This window comes from Castor canadensis, chromosome 15 (genome assembly GCF_047511655.1).
Source record: "Castor canadensis chromosome 15, mCasCan1.hap1v2, whole genome shotgun sequence".
NCBI classification, from domain to species: Eukaryota; Metazoa; Chordata; class Mammalia; order Rodentia; family Castoridae; genus Castor; species Castor canadensis.
Window position 1 is genome coordinate 60,110,817 of NC_133400.1, and position 12,987 is coordinate 60,123,803.

General features: G+C 41.1%; 1 protein-coding gene across 1 annotated transcript in view; it reads right to left on the reverse strand.

Annotated features, from left to right (window-relative positions):
• The window catches only part of LOC109677180 (cyclin-Y-like), a 179,040-nt gene that overhangs the window by 132,105 nt on the left and 33,948 nt on the right, over positions 1-12,987 (reverse strand). The window contains exons 2-3 of the mRNA XM_074056307.1: positions 10,353-10,421; positions 5,336-5,425 (exon numbers count right to left, since the gene is read on the reverse strand). Coding sequence (XP_073912408.1) covers positions 5,336-5,425; positions 10,353-10,421 — 159 coding nt within the window. The remainder of the gene's footprint in view (positions 1-5,335; positions 5,426-10,352; positions 10,422-12,987) is intronic.

A 12,987-nucleotide genomic window follows, 5' to 3' on the forward strand; every position in this document is an offset into this window, starting at 1 on the left:
CCCAGGTACTGGAAGGCAGTCAAAGAGGGAGGGAGAGAACAAGGGTAGGAAGGAAAGAGGGAGAGTGAGAGGGAGGGAAAGCTGCTGTTTTCTTTAGAGCTAGCTTTGACATAATAAGTTTCAAATACCAAAAGTCACTGATATGCAACTCTATTTTAAAACCACTAAAAGTATGCCATGCCCGTCCTGCAAAAGAACATGGGTTTTCTCATCATTCCTGATCCTGATTGGGGGTTGTTACTGTCTGATGATACACAAAAGCATCCATGGGCAACTCTTTTGGCATGTTTCTCCATCCTAGGTTTACCCCCTGTTTATTGACAATTGAAAGGTAGCAAGAAGGGCATTTAGATAAACTCAGAATTAACTTAATTGACAAGAGCTTATCTATACTTAGCCACAAGTGCATATAAGATAACAGCAGGATCAAATTCTGCTATTGTGCTGATTCAATTTACATGCTATGATTTGGTACAAACATAATCTGATAGCTCTCATATTTTGAAAGTATAATCCTTAAAAGGAAGCCAATAAATGTTTGGCCTCAGATTTTCCTCACTGTGCATTTGCTAGATGCTGAGCTGATTATTCTAAGGGACATCCTCTGGCTAGGTGAAAGCAGTCTTCCCAGCCACAAGCAGTTCATTCTGTTCATCTGATTTTATGCTCAGGAACAATATGAGATGCTGCCTTTTTAGAAGAGCAAGCAATAATACTGCATCCTAATAGACACACAGGTTTTCTCCCAAGCATGAGAGAGCAGAGCCTAGCATTAAATGGCTCTACAGAAGTCGAGAGATGAATGGGCTTTGAGTTCTCATTACTTTGCTATAAAAGTTACAGTTCTAACTCTTAAGTTTGTTCACAAACATTGTCAGGGGGTTTAAAAAGTCCCAAATAACTTGGCAAACATTCACTGAGCACCATATGTGTGCACCGGGTATAGTAATACTGGGAATTCAAATATGAAACAGACATAGTTCTGCCCTTGACAAATTTATGTAATCTAGTAATAGTAAAATATGTATAAATAGACACCTCTTATATAATTTGGTATGTCTCAAGATACTATGGAAATGCAAAAGAGCCTACAGTAGGCAGAATAACAGCCCCAAATATGACCATGTCCTAATTCTCAGAACCTGTATCATACCTTACATGGCAATGAAGAATGAAGGGTACAGACTGACTTTAAAATAGATTATCTTGGATTAACAGGGTGAATCCAATGTAACTCATTTTAAAAAGTAAAAGAAGGCAGAAGAAGAGGGAGAAAGAGATATAACAGAAGCACACTCGAGAAATGCTAGATTGCTGGCTTTGAAGAAAGGAGGGGCCGCGAGCTAAGAAATGCAGGCAGAATCTAGATTGAAAAAGGCAAGGAACAGACTGTCCTCTAGAACTTTCACAGAACACAGTACTGCCAACCCTTTGCCTTGAGCCTAGTGACACCATTACACTTTTATAGAACTGTAAGCTGTCTGCATTAAGCCATTAAATGTGTAGTAATTTGTTATGATAGCAACAGAAAATTAATACACAACCCTTGGGTTGACAGACGCCATTACTTATATCAAAGCAAACTTACCAATGCTTCATCAGTCACACATACTAAGATCAAGGCCACTAAACCTGAAGCTTAATGCAGAAGCACAAATCCAAGTTGTACATGTTCACTGTATTAGATAAAGTCTCCAGTGCCTGCACCTAGAATATCCTTCACATTCTCACCAGCCAAAACTGCCATGATTTGGGAGACAAACTACTATTCTCCAATACAAGGACAAGACTACTCACAAAGAAACTGCCAGCATTACCTCTTTGAGCACTAAAGTGCCACATATACAGATACTCACACAGGCCCTCTGAAATGTCTACTCTCAGATTCTCTATAAATACAGCTTACTATGTAGCACACCATTTCAGTGTGACTCCAGAAAAAGCTATGCAATCATCTTCCAAACCATGGCCCAGGGCAGTGTTACTCCTCTGGAATTGTTCTTCAGAGGGGTCACAACACCCCAAAGTTGTCCATCAGGCCACAGCCAAAACATCAAAGGCACATGAAAAAGCACAAAGCAACTGCTATGCCCCATACACCAGTTCAGGATGTGTTCGCTTACTTGAGATGACTCAAAGGAACATAACTCAAGCAAGACTGAGGCCAAAGGGGAAGGGCCACACGTAATTTAGTTATTTTCAGGAAAGCTGCACTTGAACATGGAATTCTACATCTGTGCATAGAACCCACCAACCATCTGTGGCTTTAAATATTATCTTGTGGATTCTAGCCCCCAGCATTCTCAGGAAGGAAAGGCTTAATTCTATATGCTATGCACTAACTACTACATTATACAAAACCCAAAGTTTCATCTTACTTTTCTGAAAAACTTAGAAGACTGGCCATAATAAGCTTTTAACTGATGAGTAAATAGTGTGCATATGACCACTTTTATAAACATGTGAGTAAGGTGTGGTGGCACAGGCCTACAATCCCAATGCTCAAGAAACAGGCTGAAAGATGGTAAGTTTGAGGCCAGCCTGGGCTACACAATGAGTAAAGAACCAAAACAAACCCAAAAAGAACAAAGAACATGTATGCTTCCCTCTCCTTGATTTTTTTTTTTGGGGGTGAGGGAGGGTGCTGGGGATCAATCCTAAGGCCTTGAGTGTGCTAGGCAAGCACTCTTACCACAGAGCTACATACCCAGCCCGTGGCTTCTGTCTTTCCTCACCCCTTCTTAAACTTATTGCCTGATATACTACTTTGCATATTGGAGCCACAGACTGTTTGAAAGCCATTCGCCTACCATCTTTGTCCTGCATCTACCCCAAACAGAATACTGAGTAAAGAATCTTAGTCTAGTCTCAGGATTTCTGTGATCTTAGCTGTAATGCAGTTTCTTCGTTTCTGTCTTCCTTGGTCCATGCTGCAGCCATCACTGGTCACACTAATCCTTTTCTTTTTAGAGCTCCTCTAACCACTCGATACAATAAAGGAGGAAAGAAGTCAATATACCAGAAAGGGGAAAAAATTTCATCACTTCAGTAATTTTTAAAAAGTAATCAAATACCAAGAAAACAACCCAGTTAAAAAACAGGCAAAAGAACTGAACAGATATTTCTCAAAGAAGACACAAACAGCCAACAGGCATATGAAAAAAATGTTCACCATCAGTAATCACCAGGGAAATTCAAATTAAAACCACACCAAGATATCACCTCACTCCTATTAGAATGGGTATTATAAAAGAGACAAAACATAACAAATACCAGGCAGGATGGCACACACCTGTAATCCCAGCACTCAGGAGGCTGTGGCTGAGGCTGAAGCTAAGGCAGGAGAATCACAAGTTCAAGGCCAGCTTGGGCTACACAGTTAGATCCTGTTCAAAAAAAAAATTTTGTTAAGGGAGGATATAGAGAAAAAAGAACCATTCCATACTACTGGAAGCAATGTGAATTAATATGGCCATCATAAAAAACTGCACAGAGGCGCCTCAAAAACATAGAATGAGACTATATAATCTGCACACTAGATATATCTAAAGATACATATAAGATTATGATGGAGCTGAGTATATATCTGTTACAGGGTACATATCCAAAGAAAATGAAGTCAGTATGTCGGGAAGACACCTACACTCCCATGTTCATAAACAAGACATGGAAGCAACCTAGGTATCTATCAATGGATGAATGGTTTTGCAATGTGGTGTATGCATACACAGTGGAATATTATTCAACCTTAAAAAGGAATGGAATGCCAGTCACAGAAAGACAAATACCATGTAATTTTTTTTTTATGGGACTGGGTTTGACCTCAGGGTTTTGTGTTTACAAAGCAGGCATCTACAGCTTGAGCCACACCTCCAGTCCATTTTGCTCTGGTTATCTTGCAGGGAGAGGTGGGGGGCAGATCTTGTGAACTAGTTGCCCAGGCTGGCTTCAAACCTCCATCCTCCGGATCTCAGCCTCTCAAGTAGCTAGGATTACAGACATGAGCCCCTGGCACCCGGCAATAAATACTATACAGTCTTACTCATACACAGAATCTAAAGAAGTTAAACTGAGGGTGTAGTTCAGTGGTACAGTGCTTGCCTAGCATGCACAAGGCCCTAGGTTCAAACCCCAGTGCCACAAAAAAATAAAAAAGTTGATCCCACAAAGACATTCTAGGTGGTTACCAGTAGCTAGAATAGGTAGGTAGGGAGTAGGGGACAACAGGAGAGGGTGGGAAGATGCCGATCAAAGGATACAAAACTATAGCTATGTAGGAGGAATAAGTTCAAGAGATGTATTATATGGATGACTAAGATTAGTAATGATATATTGCATTTTTAAAAAGGCTAGGAGTATTAAATTTTCTTGCCACAAAAATGATAGCTATGTGAGGTGATGCATATTTTAATTAGCTAGATCTAACCATTCTACAATGCATATATACAGTTACATTTGTCACATAACAATGGGGATATGTTATGAAAAGATGCATTAAGTGATTTCATCATTGTACAATCATCATCATAGAGTGCACTTTACACAGATTTAGATAGTAAAGCCTACTAAACATACAGGTATATCAGTGTGTGTCTGTGTGTCTGTGTGTGTGCGCGCGTGCGCCTAGGGCCATGATGAACAGAATATATGACACCAAATCAAGCAAAGAGAAAATGATGCCATTAGGAGATGCAGTACATGAGATGTGTGAGGCTGCTGCCAGCGTAACATGCATAGTTTTAGAGTAAACATCTTTTGTGTAAGTACAAAAAGCATACTCTAAAACAATCATTAAAAGCATAGTACGGTGTACATACATAAACCAGTAACACAGTATTTATTGCCATTACCAACTGTTATGTACTTCACATAATCATATGTGCTATACTTTTATAGGACTGGCTCTGGCTCCAACCACATGTGGGAAAAGGATATTTTTAGCTCCACTATAATCTTGTAGGACCACCTTCATGTAGACCATCTGCTGTTGACCACAATGTTATGTGGCACATGACTGTACCTAAAAACGTCACGGTGAAACAGGATAAATACATGTAATTTTACCTGTCAATTTAAAATAAAATTTTTAAAAATACAGATAACCAATCAAAAATCTGGTGCTTTCATTTGTTCATTGGTGTCCGTTAATCAAAGAATGAGTTTGGGTGTTTGTTTTTAATAGATTTCAATTTTTTTCCCATAAAAGTCCAGAACAGATTAACCTTTAGAACAAAGAAACAGCAGTATTCCTCTAAACAGTTAGGCAGGTTGGCAGCTAAAGGGAAACATAAAATGTTAGTAGCTATGATTTGCCCAAACACCAGGAAATACTTACAAGGACCGCTGGCTTCCCTTCCGGGAACATGAACAAAGGCAACGCTGCTGTTTGAGTACAGCCAGCTCTTCATTCTCAATGCTCTCAGAACTGTTCTCCAACCCCCAAGCAAAAACAAACAAAAAACAGGCTAATTAAAAATCAGTGGAGGGGTAGGGACATGACTCAAGGGTTAGAGGGCCTACCTAGCAAGCACAAAGCCCTGAGATCAAACCCCAGTACTGCCCAAAAAATAAACATTCAATGGAAGTATTTTGACAGATCGAAGGAATAAGCTATACATAGAGAATCAATCCTATAGAAGAAACTATACATCCTAAATTCTGTGCATGATTCAGAAGATCAGTTCCCAGAAAAGTTCTACAGTTCCCTGACAGTCTGAATACAGGAAGACTAGAGGACATAGGATACGCTCACAAAAGTCATCATTTGCTCTTTCCAGCCATCTGGTTTGCTAAACCTGCATTCCTAACTTATAAAAGCTACCAGAGTACCTTATTTTGTGGTGAAAACTTACAAAATGGCATACCTGCTTATAATAATAAACTTTTCAAAGCTCCAAACACAAATACCCCCCACACTCACTCAGTCACTAACAAAGAACTATCAAGTCTAACTTTGGGCAACAGAGGTCCCCAACTCAGTTACTTTCTAAGAACTACAACCTCACAGCTCTCCTAGGAGATGTGCAAGACAAAGAACTTACCATTCTTTGCTAGGGATCATGCTACAGTTCAGATGGTGAGTGTCCTTCAAAGGCCCATGTGATAATGTTCACCAGTTTGGCACTACTGGTGGGTAGTAGAACCTTTAAGAGGTGGGGCCTAATGTGAGCCTTTAGGTCATTGGGGGCATGCCACTGAAGGGGATGGGGGCACCCTGGCCCTCTCCTGACTCTCTTTTGCATTCTAGCCAAGAAATGAACTGTTTTAGTCCACACATGCTCCCACCATGATGTGCTGCCTTGCCACATGCCCAAAGTAACGGGCCAATTGACCATGGACTGGAATTTCCAACACAATGAGCCAAAATAAATCTTTCTCTTAACAAGTTACTTGGTTCAGATATTTTGTTAGAGCAAAGAAAAGCTGACTAACCCAGATCCTTTCTACCCTGGATCTGCTTTTTTTTTTTTCCTTACACCCCCATTAACAGCAGCTAAGGATAATAAGGATCCACTACAAAGATTAAGAAAGAGAAAAATTCACAGAATGTAATGGATGGCTTTCCAACCAACCTATACTATGTTAAGTGTCACCAGGTTACCAGCTTTTTTGGTTTTTTTTTGGTGGTACTGAGGTTTGAACTCAAGGCCTCTCACACTTGTTAGAAAGGTGCTGTACCACATGAGCCATGTCCCCAGCTCTTTTTGCTTAGTTTTGTTTTAGCTTCCGATAGGGTCTCAAGTTTCTGCCTGTGCCTTGGACCACAATTCTATCTCTACCTCCTAGGCAGCTGAGATTACAGTAATGACCCACCACACCCAACGTGGTTTTGAGATAGGGTCTTGCTAACTTTTTGCCCAGGTGGGCCTCAAACTGTGATCCTCTTAGCTCTACCTCTCAAATAGCTGGGATTACAGGCAAACACCACCATGCCTGGCCCATCAGAATTCTTTTTCTACAGGAACAGGACACAAACTTTTAGGTAAATCTAGTGGAATCAGCTACAGGTCCAAAAGCATAACCAATTTCTATCCCTCTACTTTGCACTTTAATCAGATTACTGGGAAAGGAAAAAGATATTTAAATCATGGGAAACACTAACACAGGTTTCATGTTTACAACTCATACAAATTTATATTAAATTGTGTCTTCATGCTCAATGGAAGTGACAGTGTAACACTGACCTTTTCTTTATCAAGTGGCTCGCAAAAGAGCACTGTCACTACCAGTCAAAATAACTAAACATTTCAATCCTAGAGAGACACAATTTTCCCATTTATCAAACACACCCTAATATTTAACTCCACATGCTGGCACCTGATACACTTTACCTCACTTTATCATTTGCCAGAATCTCCCAATCCTTTCTGCAATGCTGACAAACTGAGACGGAGTACTGAGGGCCCTACCAGGACTGCTTGGCCCTTGGCCTACAGAAGAAGCATGCAAGGTGGCTTAGTGTCTTCTCTTGGGAGGCAGGCTGGCAGAGACTTTGGAGTGGTCAAACCTTGGTTGGAGCTCTGCTGCTCTTACCGTTGCATCACTTAGGGCAGTGGTTTCCAATTGATTTTTGCCCATGGGACATTTGACAAGGTCTGGAGACATTTAGTTGTCGTAACTGCAGGGGGCGCTATTGGCATCCTATGGTGTACAAGATGCAGCCTTATCCTGCAATAGAGAATGTAACACTACATGGTTCTGATGATGCACACTGCAAAGTGAACTGAACTCTGAAATAATCGATTTTAACAATTCCCTCCCCACAAACTCTAGTTAAAGGAGGATGTCCTGTTAGTGTTTAGCAGAACAGCTACTCAGCTTTGTAGTGTCCCACAGATGAGCAGATTGGAGTGCGGGCTAGGTACCCACCATAACTCACATGGAGTTGAACACACACTGAGCTGACCCAGGTCTGCACACTCATACACTGGGATGACTACAGGCTAGTGTTATGCACGGGTGGCTCGTCTTCACCCTCAGAGAGCACATAAGCCGGGACATGTTCCCTGTGGGGGAACTTGCCCCAGAATGCGCTTCTGTGGGCTTGAAGCAGCAGTCCTACACACTGAGAGTTCCGTTGACTCCTCCAGTGCTGTGCTGGGAGGTTGTCTGGTTTCTCCCCACATCCACACCCATACCATGTTTGTCTCTGAAAGATCCTGTCAGTGCTCAGATGACTGATTAATTCCTTTTGGGGTCTGTTTCAGCTAAGAGTGATCATTTCTGGCACAGAGTATCACTCAATACAAGTAAAGCCCATGTATAACTTTGTTCCTGCCCTGCTAAAGGCTCCAATTGCATGTGTGAAAGTCTCAGCCTGTTCACTAAGGAATGAATCATAGAAGAAGCCTTCTGCCTACAATGGCAAACCTCCAATATTCAACACTGGGCAAGAATCCTTTAACATACCTTCCTGAGTTTTGAAAGTATTTTCAAGAAGGGTGTGGTGGCACACATCTGTAATCCCAGCATTCAGGTAGAAGGATCATGGTCAGAGGCCAGCCTGGATTACATTGTGAGAACTTGTCCCCAAAAAGCCAAAAAACACGGGGTGTGGTAGCTCACATCTGTAATCTCAGCTACTTAGGAGGTGGAGATCAGGAGGATCTTGGATTGAGGCCAGCCTGAACAAACAGCAAGACCTTATCTCAACCAATAGCTGGGCATGGTGGTGTTGTCAGTCTTCTCAGTCACTTGGAATGTGTAAATAAGAAGACCCGAGATCCAGGCCACCAAAGCAAAACACATGAGACCCTACTTGTAAAATAACTAGAGCAAAATGGCTACAGGCATGGCTCATGCCTTGCTAGTGTATGCCTAGCAAGCTTAAGGCCCTGAGTTCAACCCCCCTGGACTGCCAATCATATACACACAACACACGCACACAAGCAGGGATGGGGCTGTAGTTCAACAGAGCTTGCCTAGCATGTGTTAAGCCCTGGGTTCCATCCTCAATAAACAAACAAATAAAAAAACACAACTACACGGTAGTCTATAGAATTCATGTCCTACTGGCTTCTAAAAATCATCTTCAAAGTAAAATGTAACCAATAACTGAGACAGTTCTCCAAGCCTAAAGACTCTTATCACAAAGCAATATGCCCATACAATCTACTGGTCTGTTCCCATTTCATCACTGGGCTGTGTGACTGCTTTGCGGGCACCTTTCAGTGGATGGGCACCTTTCGGTTGAAGGGCACTAAAATCCCTGGAGGGGACAGTTATGATTCCTTTCTTATGTGGTGGACAGGATGTCAAATCCTCCAACAGATGGCTCCATCAACTGATGGGCAGGTTAATTTTCTTCCTACCAACTGTCAGGGTGAAACAGAGCTAGAAAAATAGAGGAAAGAGATAAGCAGGAGGAAATTCTCACTAAATGAAAGCAATATCCTTGCACCCATGGTCTTTGTGTACTGCTTTATCTTCTTTTCCCTGGTGCTTCACTTTGATCCAAATAACTTAACTATCTAAACCAGCTAAAATGCGTAACTTACAATAGTGGAGGAAATGTGGATTTACAGGTAAGGTTGAGATCACAAGGAGTTATATCATAGCTAAGTCAACAAGTCCAGCTCACTTAATCACTCCCCTTACTGGTTCTTCTCTAAGTACTGAACTCATAATCAAACTGCTAGTTGCTAGGTCCGCAGAGAAAAGTCTCTTCATGTAGAGAGTCTACAGGAAGAAAATGGAGTCTGGCTCCATTTTCAATGTTTGACTCCTGACAACTAAGCCCTACCACTGCTGATCTTCCCTTCTAAGCAAGCTGATAAAAAGGCCTGGGGCTCTCTTCTCTGGCAGCTGCAAGAAATTCAAACCACCCCTCAGCAGTCCATGAAGTCAAGCCAGCCTCATGTCCCTGCTCTCTCAAGACACTTCTGGTGTGCTTAAGAGCCTGCCCTGCTCTCCCCAAGAGCTTTGTTATGTGGAATAAGCCTTTACACATCTCTTGTGTACTGTGTGGGCTCATCACTCTTCGACGTATTAACCAAGCTCTGGAAAGAGTCCATCCTATAAAACAAGTGTAATAACATACTCTCCCTATCTAGCCAGTAGGATCAAGGTGGGGATCAAAACAAGTAGGAGCCCCATTTTCCTCTCCCAAAACTCAGCTCTGCTCCTCTGTTCTCCTTCCAACTCCCTTCAGTTTCTGTCTTGAAGTTACTAATTCACTAAAACAAACCCATCTAACTTTCTTCAGCACACAAAGACCATCCCTGGTATAAGAAGCATTCACAGAGGATTCAGTAACCATTCTCTGGAGTTACCTATATAAACTAGTTAATACCAATCAAAAATTTGCCCCCCAAAATTCCTTCCTCTTCCATTGTATTCAAGATCACACTTACCCAAACCAGCCAAAAAGACAAGGAACATTTTCTTATCACAGAGAAGCTGGAACACTGGAAAACCATGACCTTGAAATAATAACAAAGAATTTTCTCATGAGATCAGTGATATTAACACGGGATTTGAGATAGATTGTGACTAGACACACTAATGAAATGTGTCAAGGTTTAGAAGATCTCCATAACTTAGCGAACCTATACTTTTCCAAATGAGGAACCACTATGCTACACAACCTTGCTTAGATAAAAGATCCATTCAAAGTACAAACTAAATCAATAAATTTTAAGGTAACAAAGTAAATGGTTGCAGATTCCAAACTGCCAGCTAACCTTTAACCTTTAATAAACTACCATTTGTCAAGTTTTTGACATAGTATGAAAGAATATCCATAGTATCTACAAAGGCAATAGAACAATACTCCTTCCAACAGCATCTGTGTAAGACATACTACAAAAGACTCACTGCAGAAACACAAATGAGTTTCTAGATGCCTTCTACTAACCAGATATTAAAGACATAATAAAAAAAATTTTCATTAGGTTTTTTGTTTTGGAGGTTTTAGTTTTTATTTTGAAAATGTCAGATTAACATAATGAGTATGTTATAATGTTGTTTTAAAAGTTGGTATCGTTGAATGAGCAATTCTAATTCCTAATATGATCTCCACAGATATAAACAAAACTGAGGTACACAAGAATTTTTTTTTAGATGGAATTCACATACCATAAAATTCACCACAAGGTTGTACCATCACTTCGACTATCTAGTTCCAGAACATTTGATCACCCTATAGAGAAACCCAACCTCCATCCTCCCCTCCCCACAATCCCTTGGTAACCACTAACCCACTTGTCTCTGGATTTCTCTACTGGACATTTCCCATAACTGGAGTCATACTACAAACAGCCTTTTGTGATTTGACTTTTTTCACTCAGCATGAAATTTAGGGTTCACACTATAGCAGATACCTAGTACTTCCCTTCTTTTTTATAGCTAAATCACATTCCATTAAGCAAGTATACAATACTTTGTTGGTCCATTCATCCACTAGCAGACCTTGGTGTTGTTTCTACCTTCTGACTATTGTGAGTCATGTTCTCAATTCTCTTAGGCACAGACTTAGGAGAAGTAGAGCAACTGAGTCACATGGTAACACTTATGTTTGACTTTTTAAAGAACTGCCAATCTGTTTTCCACAGTGATGCCCCATTTTACACCCCACCAGCAATGTACAAGGGTTGTCAGTAATTTTTAACAACCTAACAAGGGCCTGAGACCAAAAAGTTTGAGAACTGCTGTGCTAGGTTGAGAGGATTTTGAGATAAAAGATGGTCCCTTCATCAATGGGGTCACAATGTACCGTAGGAGCTTAGGCTCAGAGACAGAATCAAAATGCGCCACTAAGAGCTTCTGAGACAAAACAGGCATGGCTTTCCTATCCCCTGCCCAGAAGCCTTGTACTTCCTCTCTATCACTGTTGTTCTCTGCCATTACTGCCCCCATTCTACCTTACTTTCTTAAGGTAGAATCTCCCATTCTACCTTACTTTCTTCCTCAGTGTCTTTTTTTCCCCTGTAGCCATGGCTTTCCATAAAAGACTGCCTACTGCAGGTATCACTTGCTGTACTTACTAGGTTCCACTCGAAGCACCTGTCCTAGTCTTCATGCCTTCACCTTTCTCTCTTCCTGATCCTGAGAACCTCTTCCTCTAATAAACACGTGGCTCCTAAAGTCTAAAGGGGAAACTTTCTATAAGTTAGGTTTGCGATATTTACTACATTTGTGAAGTAGAAAAACCTAAAACCTAACTATACTAAAAGCAAGTCTCGATGATTTTTAGAGAGAATAACTTCCCTAAACTTCAATCCCCTACAAAATTCAAACAAGATTCCTTACTACTGAAACACTGAAAAATAGCCACTGGAGAAGTACAACTGCAGAATTAAGACTGTGCCTTTCACGTCCAGGAATATCTTCTTTTGGGGGGGGGGGTAATTTTACAGTAATTCAGTCAAAAACAAAGTTTCTCTATATAAATTTGAACTGAAATAAAGTATAAACCATATGGCTTATGTGACAGGCAGAATAATGACACCCCTAAGATATCTGCATCCTAATCCCCAAGAACCTATGAATGTTACTTTATATGGGAGAGGGGCATTAAAGACTGCAGATGAAATTAAAATTACTGGTCAGCTGGCCAAAAGAGATTATCCTGATTTTCCAGGTGGGTCCCTAATCACCTGACTATAGCTGGCTTTAAAAGATGGAGGAAGGGGCTGAACCCAAGGAATTTGAGCAACTTCTAGAAGCAGGGAAACAGATTCTCTCCCAGATGCACGAAAAGGAGCACAGCCTTTTTTTTTCTTTCTTGGCAGTACTGGGGTTTAGACTCGGGGCCTTGAACTTGTTCTGCAGGTGCTCTACCACTTACACCATACCCCAGCCCTTTTTGCTTCATTTTTTGTGTGAGGTCAAGTTTGTTGTCTGGGAGCAATTTCAGACTTTGATCCTCCTACCTATGCCTCCCAGTAGCTGGGATTATCGGCACATGTCCAGGTTACTAGTTGAGATGGGGGGGGTGTCTTTTTGCCTAGATTGGCCTCAAACCTCTGTCCTCCTTATCTCCACCTC